Source organism: Rhincodon typus, chromosome 18 (genome assembly GCF_021869965.1).
Source record: "Rhincodon typus isolate 14 chromosome 18, sRhiTyp1.1, whole genome shotgun sequence".
Taxonomy (NCBI): domain Eukaryota; kingdom Metazoa; phylum Chordata; class Chondrichthyes; order Orectolobiformes; family Rhincodontidae; genus Rhincodon; species Rhincodon typus.
Window position 1 is genome coordinate 48,409,105 of NC_063349.1, and position 23,990 is coordinate 48,433,094.

Below are 23,990 nucleotides of genomic sequence, written 5' to 3' on the forward strand. Positions count from 1 at the left end.
TCGCTATCCCAAACTCAAGCTGTGAAAACCACCACTCAGGATGTTCATTTCACCTATCAACTAAGATTATTTGAAAATGGACTTTTGATTTGCAGAAAAAAGTCACAAAGAGATGGCTACACTTTGCTTTTAACATCACTTTGCTTTTAACATCAGCAGGAAGCTGTACAGCAGAGACAGAATGCAACTCAACCAGATGAATTTGAAAGCTTTAACTTAATCTTTGAACAAATGGAAGTTAAATAAGGAGCCTCACCATTTACCAAGAATTCTTAAAAAACCTTCATTTCAACTAAAGAATCTATTCATCTCAGAAACTACAGGCCCACCACTAGAGAAAGACTTTATTGTGATTGTACTGTACTAGCTTCAATTGGATCTAATCTGCCTGAGCAATAATAGGGCTGAGAAAACCAGAATGCAGCATCACATTTTTCAAACCTCCGAAGTTAGCATTTGATAATAAACTTTTATTCAACTCAAAATGGTTGGTTGCTGTTCAATTCAGCCAAATCACTGAGGTAATAAAATATATATCTCCCATACTGTGTGTTTTACAAGGAAAACAATTTCTGTCCAAAATGAACACACAAAACACCTCAGCTGGTTTTAGGCAGACATTCTCATTCCAGGCAGACATTTTGATTCCCACTGTTCCTTGACATTCACGGTGCTTGTTGCAAAAAAACATGTCCATAGAGAAAAATCAGATTTAAAACAAAAAGAGGACAAATAATGTAAGATGTATTGGGAATAAAACAAAAAAAAAAGAACAAATACTGTCCAACCACAAAAGATGATCAAAAATTAATTCCAGATGACAGCAGTCATGAGGCAGCAAGGTGGCTCAGTGGTTAGCACTGCTGCCTCACAGCGCCAGGGACCCAGGGTTCAATTCCACCCTCGGGCGACTGTCTGCGTGGAGTTTGCACATTCTCCGTGTCTGCGTGGGTTTCCACCAGGTGCTCCGGTTTCCTCCCACAGTCCAGGTTAGGTGGATTGGCCAAGCTAATTTGTCCAGTGTCCAGGGATGTGTAAGTTAACTGGATTAGCTACAGTAAATGCAGGGTTACAAGGATATAGGGTAGGGGGATAGGTCTGGGTGGAATGCTGTTTGGAGGGTCAGTGTGGACTTGTTGGGCCAAATGGCCTGTTTCTGCACTGTGGGGATTCTGTGAGGCACACCCCCAAAGTCCCACATACCTTCCATCCATATAGATATTAGTAATTGCAAGGAATTTGTCCACACTATTTGTCTATTGAATGTTGCATGCCACTCGATCTGACAAGTTGATGCAGGCATTAAGACCCGAGGCTTGGGACCACCAGATCTCTCAATGCTTTCCCACTTCATCATCATCCCTGTCCCAATCTTTGGGAAGGTTCTACTTTGTGGGTCTATGCCCTAGCTTCACACACATCATGCTACAATATAGCATGACAGATTCAAAAAGCTCAATAGCAATGTTTAATAGGCAAAAGGATAGATGAACAGGCTGGGAATAGAGGATACAGATCACATGCAGGCAAATAGGATTAGGTTAGAAAGGTATCATGATCAGTGCAGAAACAGTGGGACAAAGGCCCTGTTCCTGTGCTGTGGTGTTGTGTTTTACAACACCATCAAGAACAAAACAGCTTGCTCCATTGGTACCTGATTTAACACCATCATCTCTCCCTCAAGCACAGAGATTGGCAGCTGTATGTACCATCTACAAGATGCACTACAATACTTTGAACATGCTGTTGTAGGAACCTTAGTGAGTGCAAGAGAGCCCTAATGTATTAACTAAATGCAAACTTTGAAATGTTTAGAATCTACTCAGGGAAACTTGTATCCTTTGTTTCATTGAGATACAGGAAAGATATGGCAGGGCATTTTACAGCAGAAACGTGTTCACACTAGATGAGAGCAGGAGATAAATAGTTCTGATTGTTAATTTTTGTTGTTCCTTTCTTCAACTCAAATAAACACAAATTGGTTTTCAAGAAAGAAAATACTTGCAAAGACATCTGACTGAAATTTATTTTAGTTCATTATATGCCTGGGACTGAAATTCATGTTTAGCTTATTAGACATCTAGGACAATGTTCTTTCATCAAGCCATAAAAATTTACATATAATGTGATGGCCAACCACTATTAACAAGAAAAATTCCATATTTTACAGTGAACTCTGCTCATTTGAATACTTTTCTCCAAAAAGGTTAAGATAAAATGGCATTTAAATGCTGTATTCATATCACAGCACATAATTCAAAATTTATTATACAGTAATGAGTGCTGACACCTCCTCAATAAACAGTCTAATAAGACAAAATAAAAGTAATCAATTAACAAATTACTTCAATGTAACTTAAATAAAAATGAGCTAAAATAGGCAACCTACACAAAAATACAGAAAGCCTCTTTGGGAGCTGTTCAAGGTTTTTCAACCTTACCAAAGGCAAAGGCAATCTGCATAAAATGAAACTAAAATGTAGATTCTTGAAATGCCAGGAAGAACAGGTCTTTAGGTTCATTCTCAAGGTTTTGCTCGCTGAAAGAATACCTGCAAGGTGGACGGAAGAAACAGTTAGTCATTAATTTTAAGGGCACTTGAAATATCTTTTGGATGACTTCATGTACATTGCTGTACAGCCCAGACCATCATGCAAGCCAACCTCCCATCCTTGGGCCCTATCTACACTTATCGTTGCCGCAGAAAGGCAGCCAACATCAAAAGACCCCTCCGACCCCGGTTACACTCTCTTCCAACCTCTCCCATCAGGCAGAAGATACAGAAGCCTAAACACACAGGTTCAAGAACAGCATCTTCCCAGTTGTTATTAGACTGCTGAATGGACCTCTCTAATTTCAAATTGAATGTTGACCTTGCTTTTGTGCACCCCCTGTGCAGTCATAACCTCGTATACCTCACTCTGTCTAAACACACTATGTATGTTCTTGTTTGCTATGGTCTGCCTGCATTGCGTGAATAAAACTGAGTTACATGTGACAACAACAAATCAAATGAACTTCTACACTGCAGAAGAACAGGAAAATTGCACATTTATTTTGTTTTGTCATTTATAAATCTTTAGATAGAAAAGTTTGGGTAATTTCCACATAAACAGCATGTCTGACAACATTATATATCAATCTGCTCCATTTAGCTTTCTCCAGCAGAAATACCAGCTGGGAGTAACACTTTGTCCAGCACATGTTTCAAGTGGGTGCCTCAGTGACAGCTTATGTTTATATAGCACCCTTAAGGCAATAAGCCACCCATGACACTTTACAGGAGTATTATACAACAACATAACACTGAGCAAAATAACATCAGGCCAGGTAAACAAAGTAGGTTTTTAAAGAGGAGGAAACTGAAGAGTTACATGAAGGATATTCCATGGCTCATGACCTCGGCCACTGAAGATACAGTCACCAATGACAGATCAATTAAAAAAAGGGATACATAAAATGCCAGAATCAGAGGTGTCCAGATATCTTGGAGGATTGTGGGTTTAGAGGAGATTACAATGATAGGGAGGGATGAGGCCATGGAGCATTTTGAAAATAAATAAGACTATATGGTGTAGAAATAAGACATTCAGTCCATTGACTCTGCTCCACCAATGAGACTATCATTGATTTGATAATCCTCAATTCCACTTACCTGCATTTTCCCCGATTGAAAATCGCTCAGCCTTGAATATACTTCATGATGCAGCCTCAGCAGATCCCTGCGTTAAAGAATTCCCCAGACTCACAACCCTCAGTGAAGAAATTCCTCACTTGTGACTTAAATGGGTGATTGCTTCGTGAGATTATGCCCTCTAGACCTAGACTCTCCCATTAGGGGAAATAATCTTTCTGCTCAACTTATCAGGCCCCCGGGAAAACACATATTTCAATGAGATCATCTCTCATTCTTCTAAATTCCAATGAGTATATGTCCAATCTACTCAAACTCCCTCAGAAGACAGTTCCTCCACACCTGGTATCAATCTAAAGACCCTTCACTGGATTGGATTGCTCCCAATACCAATCTTTCCTTGGGTAAGAGACCCAAAACCATTCACAGTTTTCCAGCTGGAACCTGCCGATTGCTTTGCGTTTTAACAAACACCTCTATACTTTTGTATTTCGTTCCCTTTGAAATAAACGGGTGCTTGTCAATGTAGATCAGTGAGTACATGGAGCCACATGTGAATGCAACTTGCAGCAAGTTAAGATCTTTTTAACCTCAAGTTCACAGAGAGTAGAATGAGAGAGACTAACTTGGAATGCATTGAAACAGTCTAGTTTAAAGGCATGAATGAGGATTTCTGCAGTTCAGCTGGGATGAGCAAAATTTGAGGTAGAATTAGATGCCATTAGAAATGGCATGAATGAACACCAGTCAAATGTGACAACAAGATTGCAAACAGACTTGTTTAAACTCAGTCTGTTGTCAGGGCGAGGAATGGAGTTTGTAGTTAGGGAACTAAGTTTGGAGTAGTGACTAAAACCAATGGCTTCAGACTTTCTAGTCATACAGTCCTAGAGCACAGAGATAAGCCTTTCGTCCCAAACTGGTCTATGCCGACCAAAGTGTCCATTCACACTAACCCTATTTCCTTACACTTGGCCCATATCCTTCTAAACCTTTCTTATCCATGTATTTGTCCAAATGCCTTTTAAATGTTGTTAATGTGCCTGCCTCTACCACTTCCACTGGCAGCTCATTCCATATGCATACCACCGTCTGTGTAAAAAAGTTGCCCCTTGGGTTCCCATGTGTTCTTTCCCCTCTTACCTTAAACTGATGCCCTCTAGCCCTCAATTCCCCAAACCTGGGGAAAAGAAAAGTGAGTGCATTCTAGGAGTCTATGTGTCTCATGACCACATACACTTCTATAAGATACCCCCTCAGTCTCCTATGCTCTAAAAGGAAACAGTCCTAGCTTGTCCAACCTCTCCCTATAACTTCGTCTGTTGAGTCCTGGCAACATCTTGTAAATTTCTTCTGCATTCTTTCCAGTTTAATAACTGGAAATTCTTTGCTGTAGCAAGAGTGACCAAAACTGAACACAATACTCCAAATGCGGCCTCACCAACGTCCCGTACAACTGCAACGTAACTTCCCAACTTCCATACTCAGTGCCCTGACTGATGAAGGCCAGTGTGCCAAAAGTGTTCCTCACTGCCCTGAATATCTATGACTCCACTTTCAGTGAACCAGGCACCTGAACTCCAAGGTCCTTATGTTCCACTACACTCCCTAAGGCCCTACCATTTGCCACGAAACTCCTACCTCGATTTGACTTTCCAACATGCAATACCTCACACTTATCTACATTTAACCCTATTTGCCATTTCTCAGTCCATTTCCCCAGTCGATGAAGATCCTGCTGCAATTTCTGATAACCTTCCTCACTGTCCACGATACCACCTATTTTAAGTGTCTCATTTCATTAGAGGAAATTTCACCTCATCCAGTGCTGGATATCAGGAGAGTTGTCTGATAATTTAGTGACATTGGAGGAGCCAAGAGAGGCAGCTGTGAGATAGAGCTAGGTGTCATCAGCGCAAACATGAAAACTAACCCTGCACTCTCAAATTATGTTGCTAAAGGACAGCACTGGGGACACCAAGAGGTAACGGTGCAGGAAAAGAAGCCATTGCAAGTTATTCACAAAAGTGACTCAACACATTTACATGGAGGGAGAGGGATGAAGGGTAGTTATAGCTGTCTGCTCATCTTATTTTGTTTATCGGATATTGCAGCACATCATCCAAAGGCTCATTTTGCAAAATAAGTAGGGCATAGGTTCAAATTCCCAAGTTTGCAGAGTTTGCTCTTCTTTCATTAGGCTAATGGGAATGAAAGTGCTCTGAAACAGCCTTCTTTACCCTGTAGATACTCAGCCCAGGTTCCCATTTAATGTCGATTTCCTTGCTAAAAAGTACAAGTTGGCCAGCTTGTGTGGACTTAGCCGTGATGCCATCTAAAATATACACACAACTAATAACAAGGTTTACAGACAGGGTCTATGGAGGTGTAGGTATGGGGTAACAGGTCTAGGATAAGTACATGACATCACCAGTGAAAAACCTCAGGTACAGAATAATTCCATTTTTACAAGTGGATCTAACAAATCCTGCATACGTAAAGTTCTAAGTGTTGAAAGAATGTAACGATAGATATAACAACACGTTTTTTTTTACACGAACTCTTTCTCCACATTATCCTACCTTTAGATAATTTTTAAAGATTTTTCCATCAGCTTGCTGAAGCGCCTGACAGAATTCCTGCAAGAATAAGTACACAAGTGTAAACATTTGTAACACGCCCTTCCTCGTTCAGCATGACCAAATTCCAAGAGAAAGGGTTTTATGGAAAGGCAAAATACATGCTTTTGAATATAGAAAGGGAATGCACCACAACATCTTTTGTGTTTCTAGATATTTCCAAACTGTTACAGTCAAACTTAAGGGATGTCAGGTAACGAGGGACAGGAACATTGCTTCTAATTTATGTTACTGCCGTTGAAGAAGTGTTCTAACTCCTACTTGATGTGGCTCAGATTGGGAATACAGTGTAGCTTGTTAGCAAGAAAGAGCTCAATATGCGTGTACTCCAAGTATAATTTTCTGGTTTTGAGTCACATCATGGCAGGATTGGAAAACGTTACAGCTAACATCTTCCGATGGATACATGAGGGATTGAATGATAAAGGAAAATACCTCCTTAATGGGTCCTCTTCTATATAAATGTCGAGTGCCCCTAATTGGCTATTTTGCAAAACAGCCATTCATATTTCCTTCGTTAACTTACTATGTTACAGTCAAGGCTGTTCTACATCATGGAAATAAAATTTAACTGGGTAATCACTTTACTAAGCTTTGATTTATATATAGGTACAATTCTGATCTCCCAGTCAGCTTCTCACTCTGACCTCTGGTCTACACCCCGACTTAGTTAGGCCAACAGCATGAGTGCATTTATGGGAAAAATGAGTCAAAATACAAAAAGGGAGAAAAGGATGAAAGGACATATTGATAGGGGGAGATGAAGAGGTGTGGGAGGCTTGTGAGAAGTATAAACACTGGTGTGGACTAGCTGGGCTGCATGCCCTGTTCTTGTGCTGTAAATACCACACAAGGCTACATATATATCCACATAGAGCTAGAGCACTAAATTATGGTTCACTTATGGACCGCAGACTCAAGTTGTCTAGCCAAAAGGTTGCTAAATGTCTTGCTGTTAGATGTTAGTTTATGGAGATGAGTTCTGAAGAGGAATCAGGTTGGATTCGAAATGTTAACTCTACTTTCTCTCCAGAGATACTGCCGGAACTGAGTTTCTTCACCACTTTCTGAAAAAGTGGATCTCTAAATTAGAAAGAACTAGTGGTGGTGGCAGTGGTGGGGGTCGGGGGGATGGGGGAGGAAGACTAGGCACTAGGGCATACTCAATAAAACAAAACAATTTTACCCAAGCAGGATAGTGTTAACTTTATAAACAAATCTCACCTTGCCAGATTTGGAAGGATTGTCTGGGGCCTCGGATGGAGGCAAGAGGGGAGATGTAGGGACAGTTGTAGCACCTCCTTGCATTGGCAGGGAAAGGTACCGGGTATGGAGGAGGGGTTGGTGGGGAGTGTGGAAATGATGAGGGAGTTGCAGAGTGAACTTACCCTGTAGAAAGCGGACAGGAGTGGGGAGGGAAATTTTTTTTGGTGGTGTCTTTTTTTCGATGGTCAGAACATTATTTGGAGTCCATGGGGGATAAGCTGGCTGCGTAGACAGGCACTGAGGAGAAGGCCTGGCTGTAGAAGCGAGATTGCTTCACCATCACCACTACTACACTCAGTACCCTTCCCTGCAACCACAAGAGGTGCTACACCTGCCCCTACACCTCCCCTCTGTCCTAGGCCCAAACAATCCTTCAAAATCCGGCAGGAGATTCACCTGCACTTCATCTAACCTCATCTACTGCATCCATTGCTCCTGATCAGATCTCCTCTATATCAGTCAGACCAAACGCAAACTCGGGGACTGGTTTGCGGAACATCTGCACTCTGTTTGCGCCAGCCAACCGACCTTCCAGTTGCCATCCACTTTAACTCCCCCTCCCACTCCCCTGGTGACATGTCTATCCTTGGTCTCCTCCACGGCCAGAGTAAGGCCAAACATAAACTGGAGGAACAAAACCTGATATTTTGCCTTGGGAACATGAATGTTGACTTCACCAGCTTCAAAATCTCTCCACCCCCAACCTGTCCATTTTCTGACTCATCTATCCGCTCCACCCTTCCCACTGACCAATCACAATAACTCCCTACCTGCATCTTACCTACCCTCCCGCCAGCCCCACCCACCCATCCTATTTATTTCTGGGCTCCCCTCCCCCTCCCCAGTCCTGACGAAGGGTTTTCACCCAAAAAGTTGACTTTCCTGCTCCACATTTATTGACTCTAGATTCCAGCATCTGCAGTCCTTAGTGTCCTGTTTATTGCAGGGAATTGATCCCTACACTAGATGATCAATTATCAATTGTCTTTAAAAGCCTCTTAAAATTTAGCTCCAAAATGCTTATGTGCAAGATCTATTGTAACCCATGAAAAAAAGATTAAAATATGATACAAATTCCAAGAATTCAAAACAAAAATCTCACTTGTATTATTTCTGGGGCTACCTGCAATGACTGCAGGTATTCTTGCTGAAGATACTGGATGAATTCAGGTCCCTAAAATGCAGGAACAACAGCACAGAAACACGACGGTTAGGTTCAAATCAAGATGAAAGCATAATTGAAAACAAATTTATTCCAGCAATTTGTTAAAATCCAGCACAGACCACCAATACTAGAATGAAAGACCATTACCCTTTTGAGATGAATAGTTTTCAATGTTACCGCACATTCTGATAAAGCCTGTTTAGAGACAAAAGATTGGACAAAATACGGTTTTATAATTTGCCATACTTAATTGTTGCTGTTTATGAGTGTGACCACATTTTGGCCACTAAACACAGTGGATGGCAAAACCAAGAGATGACAGACAAACATGTTTATTAAAAAACAAAAAAAACTTCACCCAGCAACTATCTCCAATCTTTAGCAATTGCCTGCAGAATCCCTTCACTAAGATTATCCCACTTCAGTGAGGTGTGATTAGCTGAGTGAAACTTCTTTGAAGATCTTTTTAAAAATTGGTAAATTCAGGCTGAGATTCGAAATAGCAGCACGCTTAATCAAGCTACTCTCCACCTTAAACAATCACTTTCACCACTAGTGCATGGTGGCTGAAGTGTTACCGTCTACATGATGGACTGCAACTCAGTTATTTCAACAGCATCTTCCAAATCATTGAATTCTTAACATCTAAAAAGACAAGGGCAGCAGATACATTGAACACCACTACTTTGAAGTTCCCCACCAAGTATACACGTTATAATCTGGAACTAAATTACCATGCCTTCACTGTCACTGGGAAAAATACTGGAACTCCCTTCCTAACAGCAAGTTGGTGTCTCTAGACCCCAAGGACTGCAGCAAATCAAGAAGGTTTCTCATTAACTTCTCCAGGGCCAGTAGAGATGGGTAACAAATGCTGGCCCGTCAGCAACATGCACATTCCATGAATGACTAAAAATAGTAGCACCTTGTAAAATATAATTTAATTTATTATTTGTATATAGTTTATATATACAATTCCAGTCAACTAAATTACAGCTTGAACAAGCCAATCAGTCCTTCTGACCTATGCTGGCATTCACGCTTCACACAAATCTAGTTTAATCCATTTGTTTCCCAATATGCTCATCTAGCTTCCCTTTAAATGCATCTATGCCATTTGCTCTAACTACTCTAGGTAGTAGCATGTCAATCTATTCAATCTCTTTGATAAGCAGACTCTTGAATTATTTACCTGCAGAAGGATTTAAAATTCAATATAAAAAAGTGTGGAGTTGATAATTAGTCTCACTACTAGTGACCCTGATGGTATTATCGATTGTTGTAAAACCTCAGGTTCACTAATGCCTTTTAGGGAAGAAAATCTGTCATCCTTATCTGGCCTTGCCTACTTGGGACCCACATCAACGTGGCTGACTCCTAACGGCCCTCTGAAAGGGCATTACAAAACACTCAAGAGTTCAAAGGCAATTCAAATGCTGGCCCTTCTGCAGATATCCAAATTCAGTGAAATATATTGGACTTATTTAGTGACAAATGATTATGGTCATTTGCCTGATACAAATGACTGCCCAAGATCAATACAGAATGTGTAAATGGAAAGGACAGTAAGTGGCTTACAATAATCCTTAACTGATTTTGAAGAACCCTTGCAGATTGTTCCTTATATTTCAATTTTTATGCCATTGCAAACATGATACGGCTGGAAGGGTAACCAAAGAGATACTGTACCTGAATCACGTAGAGTGTAATGTGCAGAGAACTTTAATTTAACTATACAACAGGATAACTTGATGAAATGAGAATCACTATCTACCTACGTTACTTAATATTTCAAATTAATGCACTCTCTCTAATATTGGTTCAAAGTCCTGGAACACCCTTCCTAACAGCACAGAATGTACTCTCACCACATGGACTGCAGCAGTTCAAGGCAGCAGCTTCTCAAGGGCAAGTAGGGAAGGGCAGGAATGAATTAGAAAGATTAGGAAAAACTACATATGCAAGTTATAATTCTAGAATTATACAGAATACATACCAAGACTGTTTGAGCGTCAGCTAAATCAAAGGTTGGTTTAAGTGGTGCCAGGAAGCAAGCTGGGACAATATGCTTGTAGATGAAGTCTTCGAATCCTAGGAGGCCATCTTTACCCCCTGGAATTAACAACATTCAGTTAAACCAGGCATTTGGTTACAAGCAAAATAAGGCTGTTCTCATCAAGTGAGCAAAATTGCAATCCTTACCCCAAAGTTCAACCAGTTTCGAAAGTATGATAAAACAAGTTTTTTGAGCAATTGGATCTGGAAATTCTACTGCTCCTTGAATGACTGTAAACAGGACATGTTCGACATTCTGTACACCTGGAGGGAGAGACAGTATTTGCACTATTGTAAAAAAAATTAGGAGGACTGACATTAATATTCGCCACATGGATCATCTGGTAAGGCAAGGCATTGTTAGAATCAAATCTTGACTGGTTCCCTAAACAAGGAAAGCCTTCCAACTAATCAGTATATCAGAAACAGAATACAACACAGTAGTATGATACCAAGTGACGCTGTACACAAAATCATTGGAGGTGGCAGGCAGGTTGAGAAAGCAGTTCAATGAGGCCATATTAGAATCATGGAGCAAAAGCAAAAAGAATTAAAGCTGGAAAATACTCATTAATTCAGACAACATCTGTGAAGGGGAAAGAGTTAACACATCAGGGTAAGATAATCTCTTATTCATTCTGCTAAAAGATCTCCAGCTAAAATGGTAACGGTTTCCCTCCACAGACTACCTTACTCAACGAACATTCCCAGAAGTTTATTTTTTCTTTTTATTTCAGAATTATAGCATCCACACTACTTTGCATTTGTATAATAGCTTTATAAACAATGGAACAGAGTAGTAAAGCACAGAAATTGCATTGGTTTCAGTTTTCCAAAATACCCTTGGGGACTGTCGCATTTGTTATCTTCCAACCTAGTGGTCTTTTGTTCAAAAAGGAGGAACAGAAAGAAGGTAACAACAAGTCAGTTAGCTTAACAATTGTCATGAGGAAAATGTTAGAAGGTATTATTAAAGAAACCATAGCGGGGCACTTGGATAAACTCAAGGTAAATCAGCCAGTCAACATTTTTGTGACAGGGAAATCATATCTGAACAATGTATTAGAGATAGTAGGAACTGCAGATGCTGGAGAATCCGAGACAACAAGGTGCAGGGCTGGATGAACACAGCGGGCCAAGCAGCATCATAGGAGCAGAAAGGCTGACGTTTCGGGCCTAGACCCTTCAGCCTTTCTGCTCCTATGATGCTGCTTGGCCTGCTGTGTTCATCCAGCCCTACACCTTGTTGTCTCAATGTATTAGAGTTATTTACATGCTGTGGACAAAGGGGAACCAGTGGTCACACTTGGATTTCCAGAATTTATTTGAGAAGGTGCCTAAGATTATTGTGGAACATAAAAGCTCATTGTTGGTGGTGATGGGTGACGGAGAGTTCAGGGCCGGGGGTGGGGGGGGAACAGCATTGCAAAAGCAGAAGTAGGCATAAACTCATCATTTGAGGTTAGAATAGATGTAACAACTGTACTGGGGCTTCAACTGTTTACAATTTATATATTGCCAAATTTGCTGACCACACAAAGGCAGGTAGGAAAGCAAATTGCAAAGAACATATGAGGATATGGCATAAAAAACCTAATGTGGTAAAATGTGAAACTGTCTATTTTGATAAGAATAAAAGAAGCAAATTAGTGAGGGATTGCAGAGTTCCAAGATGCAGAAGGATCTAGGAGTCCTTATGTGTGAATTGCAAAAGATTAGTAAATAGATACAGTGGGTAACTAGAATGTTGTAATTTATCACAAGGGGAATTAAATATACAAGTAGTGAGGTTATGACTCAGTTATACAGAGCATTGTTGAGTCTGTATCTGGTGTATTGTGCACAGGCAGGATGGAAATCTGCTAGAGGCAGTCAAAAGAAGGTTTGCTAAACTGCAGGGGGGTGGAGTAGGGATGCTTGACTTACGAGGTAAAATTGGACAGTCCAGATTTGTATCAGCTGGAATTTAGAAGAGTGGGGCAACTTGATCAAAAGGTACAAGAATCTTGACAAGTGGATTTGGAGAGATGTTTCTTATAAGAAAAGCTAATACTAACTATCACTGTTTAAAAATCAGGAGTCACTCTTTTAAACAGAGGTTAGGGAAATTTTTCTCACAATAGGTGAGAGTGTATTTGGAATTCTCTTCCTGAAAAGATGGTGGAAGCAAAGTCCTTGGACATCTTTAAGAGAGTGGTAGATTCTTGAAGATAAGCAAGGAGCTGAAAGGTCATCAGGATAGGCGGTATTGCAGATTTGAAGTTATAATCTGATCAGCTGTGATCTTACTGAATGGAAGAGCAGGTTCAAGGGGCTGAATGACCTATTCCTGCTCCCAGTTCCTATGCTCGTTCTTCTATTCATTCATCCACAGGATGAGGGCATTGCTGGTTTGGCCAGCTCTAATTCATCCCTAATTGCCAAAAGGGCAGTTAAAAATCAATTGAATCACATGTAGGCTGGACCAGGGGAGGATGGCAGTTTCCATCCCTAAAGGACACTGGTCAACAATTGGCAATGGATTCATGATCACCATTAGATTCTGAATTCAATAAAAGTTTGGAATTGAAATTCCATCATCTGCCATGTTGGGATTTGAACCTAGGTCCCTAGAACATTGGAACGGGTGTTCTGAGGAAGGGTCACTGGACCCGAAACGTTAACTATTTTTTTCTTCACAAATGCTGCCAGACCTGCTGAGCTTTTCCAACAACCTTGTTTTTGTCCCTAGAATATTACCCAGTCTCTAGATTAACAGTCTACGGATAATAATACCACTGGGCCAGCGCCTCCCCTTAAATTATGGTGAACCTTTAGTGAAACAGTGGTAAATATGTCCACTTGTGGGAGTCACATTCTAGGAAGGATGTGATGGCATTAGAGAGGGTGCAGAAAAGATTGAGAATGAGGTCCCTCATCCCTGGATCCAATTACATGGATATTTTGAAGCTTAACCTTCTCTAAGGAGAACTGTTCAAGAGTAGACTGGACAAGGATGTTCATATTTATGATGGGTTCAGACAGAACAATACGAAACCATTCCAAATAGTAGGATATAGAAATGATGAGAATTGAGGACACCAATTGAAAGTGAATGGCTAAAGAATCAAAAAAAAGGTGACACAAGGAAAATCTTATTTTCACAGCAGGAAAGTGGAGCTTAAGATTATCAGATCAGCCATGATTTCATTAAATGGCAGAGCAGGTTGAATGGCCTACTTCTGTTCCTATCCGTTACTGGAGGTCCCAGATGGAGAATAACTGGCAGGAGAGCCAGAGGTGAGAACATTTTTCGTTTTGGAACTAGAGTTGTAATGATCTGAAACATGTTGCTTGGAAGAGTGGTTGATGCAAATTCAACAGTAACTTTTGTGATGGTACAGGTGTTTTTAAGAGAGATATGTTCTGTGCTTGCACAGGGGTCTGCCACAGTGGTGCCAGAATTTCTGCTTCACACAGGCAGTTGGCAAACAGCTTTTGAGTTCTCCCTGGGTGATCTTTTAAAATGAGACAAAAGAATCATCAGCGGTCAGGGTTAGGGCTCACACGCACACGGGATGGGTTTAGTTTTGCAGTTTGAATTAGTTGAAGGTTTTCTGATGGCTGCCGAGCAAAAGGCTCGAGTTTGCGGCTGCTATAGTGAAGTCCGAGGTGAGAGTCTTCCTCTTAAAAATCAAAAAAGTGTAGATTTTTTCTTTGTCCTGGACAGGAGAGAGACAGCACGTGCAGAATACTGTTTTGCTGAATTATATTTTTGCCAAAGGGTGTGTTTATTGGATGCTGCCTGTATTGGAACAGTTGATGATTAGTGGTTAAATAATACATTTTCTTAATTATTTCAATAGATTTAAGATTACGCCAATTTTTTTTTGTATTTTAACGATGTCATAATATTAAAATGGGATTTGATTAAAGCCTAGTCATGGACCAAACAAATGATATCTGAACACAGCACCTTACACTCATCTTTAAATAAATATAAAAGTTAGGCTCTAGGCCAACTCTTTACTATATTTGGGGAGGGGGAGGGTCTGGTCTGGTCCATTACACTTTCAAAAGAATTTTGGATAAATACCTGAATAGTAAACGTTGCCAGGGCTATACGAGAAAAACAATAGTAATAGTACTAATTGGATAGCCCATTTGCTGAGCTGCCTGAATGGCCTCCTTCGGTTAGATATAAACGTGCGTGCATGCATACGATTTTATTTTAAAAAGCAATGTTAGACATTATAAAGGGTTGGAGAGGAGGGGAAACAAATCACTTTTTTTTGAACATTTACAAACTCATTTACCTTGATTGGCAATGACCTCACTCATTCCACTTCCTGTAACAGTTTGTAGAAATGCAAAATAACTTCTGCGGAGCATCTGGTTTTCAAGCGCAGCAGTTTGGTCATTTTCTTCTGCCGGCCGTGATAATACTTCAAATATAGCTTGAACCAAAGGCATAAATATTTGTTGCAAAAATGGTGAAATCTGTGTCTGTGGAAAGGAAGGCGTTTGGCAAAAACACAAAACAGCGATATTTTACCAAATGTAGAGAGTAATTACAATATTGTGATGATAGGTATTAATTTAAAACAGGATATGGTTTTAAAAAATGGCTATGAACTATTCAACATAGAATAACATTTATAACTAAGCACGCTTTCTCTTACAAAGTGAACATGGTTGGGCCAGTTGCACAATATACAAGTAAAAGCCAACCCTCAACCATTGTTCATGAGAAAGCAAGAGCAAAGCAAGGACAAGAATTGTTATATACAGTTTCACACACGATTGCGTTCCAAATCTGTGGGCTCCCAAGTCTGAGCTGTGTTTCTCAGTATTACACTAATTGTTCAACACAATATAATACTTCCTTTGAGTACTTTGTGTACAGCTCTGGTTGCCACATGACCAGAAGGACGTGGAGACTTTGGAGAGGGTACAAGCACTGTTTACAAGGATGTTGCCTAGTTTGGAGGGTATTAGCTATGAGGAGAGATTGGTCAAATGGGTTTGTTTTCACTTGAATGAAGCATGAGGGGCAATCTGATACAAGTTTATAAAATTATGAGAGGCATGGATAGAACAGATAGTTGAAGTCTTTTTCCCAGGATAGATATATCAATTTCTAGGGGCATAGGTTAAAGGTAGAAGGGTACGTTTAGATGAGATCAGACATCAGAATCCCTATAGTGTGGAAGCAGGCTATCAAGTCCATACCAACCCTCCAAGGAGCGGCCCACCCAGAGCCAACCCCCTACCCTCGACCCCACCCGATAACCTTGCATTTCCCATGGCTGATCCACATCACCTGCACATCCCCTGGACACTATGGGAAATTTAGCATGGCTAATGCACATAACCTGAAAATCTTGGGACTGTGGGAGGAAAGCGGAGAACCTGGAGGAAACGTACACAGACACATGGAGAATGTGCAAACTTTACAAAAAGTCACCCAAGGCTTGAATCGAACCCAGGTCTCTGGCACAGTGCTAACCACTGAGCCACTATGCCACCCCAGATGAGACAGAAAGGTTTTTGACATTCAGGGTGATAAGTGCCTGTAATGTACTGCCAGAGTAGGGTTGAGGCAGATACAATAGCACCATCTAAGAGGCATCTTGACAGATACAGCAAGCATTTTTATTAACTGACACCTATGGAACCAGGAGTGTACTGGTTGATTAGGTATTCCGGTTGATAAAGGGATCCACATAATCAATGTGAGAACACACACTATGTAGTAGAAATGTAATGAGGGGGTATACACATCATTGTTATACTTACAGCATAATTCACTTACATAAAACTTAACGGCAGACAGCATTCTTACTCGTACCCTCAACTGACTACTTGGACATCGCAGATATCGTGATAATACAGTAGACGTCTGGTATTTCAGGTATGTGATTTTTGCTGGTTTATCAGGTGCCAATTCGAACAAATAGGCAGGGAACGGAGGGATTTGGACCTCAGAGGCAAAATGTTTTTTTAATTTAGAAAGGCATGTGTTGGCGCAGTCTTGGTGGGCTGAAGGGCCTGTTCTTTGCTGTCCTGTTCTTTGAACTATTTTATTGTCCATCCCTAATAGTCCTGGAGAAGGGAGTAGTGAGCTGCCTCTTGAACCACGGTAGTTCTTGGGGTGTAGGAACATCTGTTAGCAAGGGAATTCCAAGATTTTGATCTAGCAATAGTGAAAGGACAACAATACAGTTCCAAGTCAGTGTTTTTTTTTGGGGGGTGGGAGATGGTATTGATATCCTATGCATTTGCTGCCCTTTACTTTTTAGGTATAAGAGGTTGTGGCTTTGGAAGGTGCTGTCAAATGAATGAACCTTGGTGAGTTGCTGCAGTGGATTGTACACATTGCTGCCACTCTGTGGTGAAAGGAGTGAATGCAAATGGTGGATGGGATGTCAGTCATATGGGCTTCTTTGTTCTGGATTGTGTCAAACTGGAGTCTAGTTGCAGGGGGTGAATGCATGGTGAGTTATTCTTCAAAGAATATCTTGTCTCTGATTCAGCTAGTTAAGTTCAGTTCAGTTTGTGGTCAAAGGTAAATTCCAGGATGTTGATACTATGGGAATCAGTGATGATAACGCCACTGAATGTCAAGGGCAACAGATTCTCTTTTATTGGAGATGGCATTACACGGCATTTGCATGGTGCCGATGTTAATTGCCGTTAAACAGCCGACATCTGGATGTTGTGCGAATTTTACTGCACGTGGACACCAACTGTTTCAGTATAAGGTGCCGTGAACAACACTGAACATTGTTTGCTGATGATCACACATCACACTTCTGACCTTATGATACAGGGAATGACAAGGAAATATTAGCGGAAATAAGTTGACCCATGAGGTGATTTGAAAGAATGAACTTGAGTGCTCGTCTTCAGGACTTCTCCAATCGTTCCACATCGAGTTAACTTTTTAAAAATGTGGGTGTTATTAGTTAATTTAAACAGAGGAGTCCCACAAATTATAACAAAGTTAGGTGAGCAATTATTTAGTTTTGCCACTAATTGAGGGATAAACACTGCCAAGAAAGATCAGGACAACACCATCTTTCAATAAAGCCACAGGCTGGTTTGTATCCAGCTAAGCAGGCAAACCAAAAATAGCTTTAACATCTCACCTGAAAGCTGCACCTCCAACAATGCAGCACTCCCTCATTACTACAGTACATGCTGGCCTTTTGTGTTCAATTCAGAGTGGGACTTGCACATAATTTTCCAACTCAAAAGACTGGTACCCCTTAGCAAAGTTGGCAGCTGGCTTTATAAGTCTCAAACTACTTCCAAAACACAGACTAAACACCGTACCTTAAATTTTGCTGTGATTTGATTAATAAGAGGAATAAATTCCTGTAGGTCCTTTGCCTCACAGTCCTTAAGCATGTGCTCTGAGGCAGTAGGAATGAATGGAAGAACTTCTTCCTCTAAGCAAATGATCATTCTGTGAAGAAACGTCCGAACACCACTTCGCAGAATTTCCTTCTGCAAGGCGCAACTTAGAGCTGGCAGGAATGTTTGCAGGCAGTCTCTGTACACTTCAGAGCAGCCACACTGCTTCACTGTCTGCTTGTTGCTGAAGGCCTTACTGGTCCGGCTGAGAATAACAGAAATAGAATAAACAATGTGATAGGTCAAGTCCTCCTCCTGCTTACTATAAGGAAAAGTGTAGTCAAGTGTGGGAGTCAATGGGTATGTAACAGACAGCCTATCCCCAGAAATGGAAACAGAGAAGTCAAGGGAGGGAAGAGTCATGGATAGACCAGTGAAAGAGGGATGGAAATTGGAAGCAAAATTATGAGTTTTTCCAAATTAGGATGAAAGTAGGAAGCAGCACGGAGTTACTTGAGAGTGAGTGGTGGGAGGGTGCAAAGCCAAGGGGAGTGAAAGTGAAGGTGGAATATTCAGGCTTCCTTTTAAAAGAAAAAAAGCATAGAGCTTTCAGATCATCCTTAGAGGGCATGGACTTGAAAGGAATGCACATTCATGGTGAAAAGGAACTGAGTGCAGCCAGGAAGCTTGAAACTGTAGACCAGATGTAAAGCATCAGAAGAATCACAAATATAAGTGGGAAGAGATCGGATGAGGGGAGAAAGAAGATTGAGAGAAATGAGTTCAGTGGGGCAATGAAGAGGCTGAAAATGAGCTGCCATTCAGGGGTGGGGACTATGAGAACTATTAAGCTAAAATACAAGTCTCCTGGATCACAAAGTTAGTCTGAAATGTTGTAGCTCAGATCCAAAATGCTTCAAATAATTAAAACATGCATCATTTGCAGCTAATAGTTTGATTGTGAGGATTGCAGGAGTAAAATAAGGCAGAATTCAAGCAGAAACCTTAGAAACTATTAGGAAACATCTGAACACGGCAATTTTAGGACCTTGCAGTTCAGATGAATGAGTTTGTTGGCCTTTCTCAAATGTAATTCCCTTGGCAGTAGTGGTCATTTTAATAGATTTTCTCCAAGTACACACAATTGTAGGCCCCTTTGTTTTAAAACCATAAATAGATTATGAAGCAGTAAACATCCCACAGATTAATTTACTTGAAGAGTTGGCAGAAAGGAAAAGGCATAGACATCCAAATGGAAAATATACCAAAAAGCATTATGAAATTCATGTCACTTGGCTGCTGTAATCTTTTCCCCAGGATCAGAAAAGCTCTTTCCCTTTCAAAATTTCAAGATAAGTGGTGCTTTCTCCAGCAAATTTTCAACACTAGGCAGCTACACGAGTTGGGTGTCTTTTAGTCAGCATGTAGAAGAGGACTACAGGTAAATGGGACAGCATGAGCAGCAGAGAACTAGGGATAGCAAAGTAGTGACTCACAACAACAGGGTGCAAGTAGAAGAAAGAATCTGGCAGTTTAAAGGGCAATATACTTTTAAAATTAACTCAAGACACAGGCATTACTATTAAAGCTGATATTTGGTCCCCATTCTTAGTTGTCCCCAAGATGATGGTGGACCTTAGAGCCACTGCAGTCTCAAAAATTCTTCCATAATGCAATAATTCAAGATGTTCCAGTTCAACTTTGTTAAAGGAAAGGTGGCATATGTCCAACTAAAAGTATTCTAGAAAAGTCACATGATAACTCCTAACTACACGAACAAAAGAAGCTAAGCATGAACTCAGAAAATGAGCTCCGTATTCCCAAGGCTTTATGCCATGCCACTTAGTTGTTTCTAAGAGTAAGCACAGAACTTTAATTAAAAAAAAGGGTTAACCTTGCAAAACCCACTGCGTGGTTTAAGCAGTCTGCCAATGCAGCTTGCCTCTCCCCATCCTGCTCCGTTAGAAGTTTCTCCAAAAACACTTTGAATTTCTCCATTAGTGGTGTGAGCAAGTCCCTCATCAAAGCCTGTTTCCTCTCTGCTGGGTATTCACTATTCACAATTAATACCCCGGCTGTTTCATAAATAAACAGCTGATCGTCGCTGCTTAAGAGAGTCTGGAAACCGTTCTCCTGAAATAGAATGAAAGCAAACCGTTACAATATACAGCAACTATCAAAGCAACAGTCAGAGTATTATGTACACTGAAAAAGAAAGATATCAAAATCAATTTTGGCATCTTATTGGTCAGAACAGGAGGGAACATCTGCTCAGGTGTTCCGCTGTATTATGCGCTGTTGCAAAGATTTCCAAGTCAATCTACAGTAATTTGCTCTTAAAGTGCCTTTAACGTAGTGAAACATCCTAAGGCATAACTTGGAAGGATTACCAAACAATTTGCCACCAAGCGATATGAAGGAGTTATTAGACCAGGTGACAGACAGAACAGTTTGAGATTCTCTTAAACCAGTAGAAAAAGCAGTATTCAGGATAGCGTTTCCTTGATCCTGGACTTGGAGCTAAAATCGTTCTTACACTCTTTCCAACATAAATCAAGCTTTCAACTGATTTGCATTATCTAGTCTGAGGAAATGTTTTACCTCTTTCAGATTTCCAAACAGATGATAATTTAACACTTACTGAAGGAGAGAGGACCAGTAGATCCTGTATTCTGTTCAAAATATCTTCTATGTACAGATTCATATGTTTACTGTAAGACAATAAAAACAGTTTCATATTAACTATCAATTCATAAATTAGTGACTATTATATTGCTTTGAGCAGCAACTTCAGTTGGTCCCCTTTCCTTGAGCCATACACACCAGGGAGGGGAAGCAAGGATACACTTTAAAATCAATCAGGAGTGATAGTTCCTAAAAACAAAGAAAGCACTTGTTCATGGCAAGTACCTGAACGTAGAATCTTTTAACTTGGGAGATTGTTGTGTCGCAGCTATCACACAATTTGAGCTGACCAGGAAATTCTACTGTTCTTGCCTCCTGTCACAAGACCTTTGGCAGGCCACAGGGGTGATAACTAACCTGTCTGACCGTATTACGACAACTCCTGTTGTTATTAAACCTGGTGCACATAGCCCAGAGTTGGGACACACCACTACTGCAACGCAGGATCACAAATAAAGAGTAACCCCTCAGGGGGTGCACAGCCACAGCTGGTGATGGTTAGCACCTAGATTGCACCGGACTGCCCTTCAGTGGGGACAATTTAGAACCCAACATGGGCTTGTGCATACGGATGAATTTAACTCTTAAAAATATTAATGCACCACGATAAAAGTATTTTTGCTATAAGGTATTACTGAAGATTTACAATCAGTTTAAAAAAAAAGGGAAAGCTGGAAAGAAACTTACTGCTTATCGGGCTTACTTACCTTAAAGACTTAATAAATCTTGAGAGCAGGTATGCTGTTCTACTTCGCACCTTAGGGCTACTATTACGTAGTCCTCTATGATCTAAAAACGCCATCTGCAAAAATAAGAATAAAAACATTACTTTTGAGATGTGTCATAAGTTACAAAATCTAAACAAATGAACGTAAAAAGAATCAAGATACATAGCATTTCAGCTGATCTACAAACGTAAACGTCACTTGTCTATTCTAATGGATGTTAAAAGCGTCCTTGTGGGAACAGATATTTTTCAATGTTACGACACATCTCTGGAGCAGGTGGGACTTGAATGCAGGCCTTCCAGCCCAGAAGAAAGAATGATTACCACTGCACCACAGGAGCCCCTAGAGTAAACCTTTATTCCCTGATTGGGAATTGATCCTGGGTCGCAGCAGTCAAAGTGCTAAACCTTAACCACTAGACTAGCAGGGAAGGTCCCAGATTGGAATATACACATATTAACTAACACCAAAAATGGTATCACTGAACAGACTTTCTCTGGAAAAGTCTGACAGGATATTTCAATGAAGCCTTCAAAATTAAGAAGAAATGTGCTCCCAAAACTTCTATCTTAAAACGTTCACAAAAATTAGGAGCAGGAGTTGAGATAAAACCAGTCAGGCTTCTCTGTCACTCAACATAATCATGGCTGATCTTGGGCTTCAACTTCTCATTTGCTCCCTATGTTCCCGGATTTCCTGACACACCAAAAATCTGTCTGTTCCAGCCTTGAATATATTTAAAAGTGGAGCAGCCACAAATCATCTGGGGTAGGGAATACTGCACATTTACAAACCCCAGGGTGAAGTAATTTCCCATCCCAATGTTAAATGATTGTCCCTTTATCTCAAGACTGTCACCATATTTTAGATTCCCAGCTAGCAACAATCTCTCAATGCCTATCCTACCAAGCCCCTCCAGAATCTTGTATATTTCAAAAAGAGACGGTCTCTCATTTTTTGAAACTCCAGGGAACACAAGCCCAATTTACTCATTCTCTCATCACATCATTCCTATAAATACGTTGGCCTGTAGACTAGACCCTAACACTTAGGAACAAATCAGTTTTTCAATATTCTCAGACCCTCCCCACATATTACAGAGCCTCAATACACTTGATATATGATGTGCCCAAAACTAAAATTAAACTCAATAAGCAAATATTCTGTCTGGAAATATTCTGGCCAGAGGTTCACGTCCAAAACAACTCACCAGAACAGTAGGAATGTGCTGTGGTTCTACAGCAAAAAACTTCTCATAGCGAACTACTATTTCAAAAAACTCCAAAGTAACCGATGTATGCTGGTACTGACTCACTCCAGATGTCACCAACTATAGGGACAGAAAAAGCATGTTATATTTCAGAAATTAACAGCAATCATTCATTTATTTTGGTCCATACCTATAGCACTCAGGCCAGAATTCAAACTATTATAAATGGTATTTTACTTATTTTTCCATAATGTGAATTTGAAAAGGAGTATCACTCCCTAATGATTACAAACCACATTTTTAGCATAGCATGGTGACCACATGGTTTCCTCTTCTCCCAAATAATCTACACCCCAGTAACGAGTGATCCACGCATGGACCTACCACAAACTGGCAAATATCAAAAAAACTTTGCAAGTGCAACTGGATTTACATTTCAAGAGTAATGAATTACAGGGTTCTGAAGAAGACCAGAGTGTTGAACAAAAGATATTTGTGGTTTCTCTTCTCATTTTAGTTTTATGGCCAAGTGCTCCCTACACAGAAGAATTTTCTCTTGTGCAAATGTCTTTTACTACCTCAGAACACTACAATGCTTTATAGCTAATGAAGTGCTTCTGACATGCCATCACAAATTGGGCAGCCCTTTCAATGAACGTGCACAGGCACGATGGGCCGAATGACTTCTTTCTGTGTTGCAAGATCCTTCTTTAAGTGGATGAATGACCAGTTCGTTCAGTGTTCTAATCAGAACTTTTTTTTAAAAATTGCAAACTGGTTTCTGTCCTTACAATGAGCACAGCGGGGTGCAGGGAAGCAAAGTTCATTTCTAGATAACCAATTCCCACTGAATTAATAAATTGCACTGTAACCTTACATACATGCAATTGCATCCACAAAATGCTTCATAAAACTTTTCTAAAAATAATTAATTCCCGAATGCCAATCCGTACAATAAAATATCTTGAATAAAATTCAGAAAGCCCTTTTTTTAAAACAGCAAGGACTGATCCACCCAGATATTCAGTGTTGATAATTACAATGAGGTGAACCACAGCTTTGCTAAATACTCAACTGTGTGCATCATCTCCTGCAAGACACTGGCTTTTGCACTGTCTCCAGAGAAATGTGCACCATGGGACGCTGGGATTGCCTCTCCCAACATGAATAGCAGCCTCAGAGCCACTTCCACTTCCATGAACCTTGTATTTTGCCAGTTCCTATAAAGAGTAAAGAAAACAATTGCAAGTACATCAGGATTCAAAATGAA

General features: G+C 40.4%; 1 protein-coding gene across 4 annotated transcripts in view; it reads right to left on the bottom strand.

The window, feature by feature from the left end:
- Positions 1 to 2,006: 2,006 nt before the first annotated feature.
- xpot (exportin, tRNA (nuclear export receptor for tRNAs)) overlaps positions 2,007 to 23,990 on the bottom strand; it is a 50,225-nt gene continuing 28,241 nt past the window's right edge. For all 4 annotated transcript variants that reach the window (XM_048607629.1, XM_020534219.2, XM_020534218.2 and 1 more), the window contains 13 exons: positions 23,796 to 23,940; positions 22,721 to 22,840; positions 21,490 to 21,584; positions 20,739 to 20,808; positions 19,992 to 20,230; positions 18,077 to 18,362; positions 15,055 to 15,244; positions 10,907 to 11,023; positions 10,701 to 10,816; positions 8,852 to 8,899; positions 8,642 to 8,713; positions 6,217 to 6,273; positions 2,007 to 2,551 (listed from right to left, as the gene is read on the bottom strand). In XM_048607629.1, the coding sequence (XP_048463586.1) occupies positions 2,525 to 2,551; positions 6,217 to 6,273; positions 8,642 to 8,713; positions 8,852 to 8,899; positions 10,701 to 10,816; positions 10,907 to 11,023; positions 15,055 to 15,244; positions 18,077 to 18,362; positions 19,992 to 20,230; positions 20,739 to 20,808; positions 21,490 to 21,584; positions 22,721 to 22,840; positions 23,796 to 23,940 (1,582 nt within the window). In that variant the 3' untranslated portion in view covers positions 2,007 to 2,524. The remainder of the gene's footprint in view (positions 2,552 to 6,216; positions 6,274 to 8,641; positions 8,714 to 8,851; positions 8,900 to 10,700; positions 10,817 to 10,906; positions 11,024 to 15,054; positions 15,245 to 18,076; positions 18,363 to 19,991; positions 20,231 to 20,738; positions 20,809 to 21,489; positions 21,585 to 22,720; positions 22,841 to 23,795; positions 23,941 to 23,990) is intronic.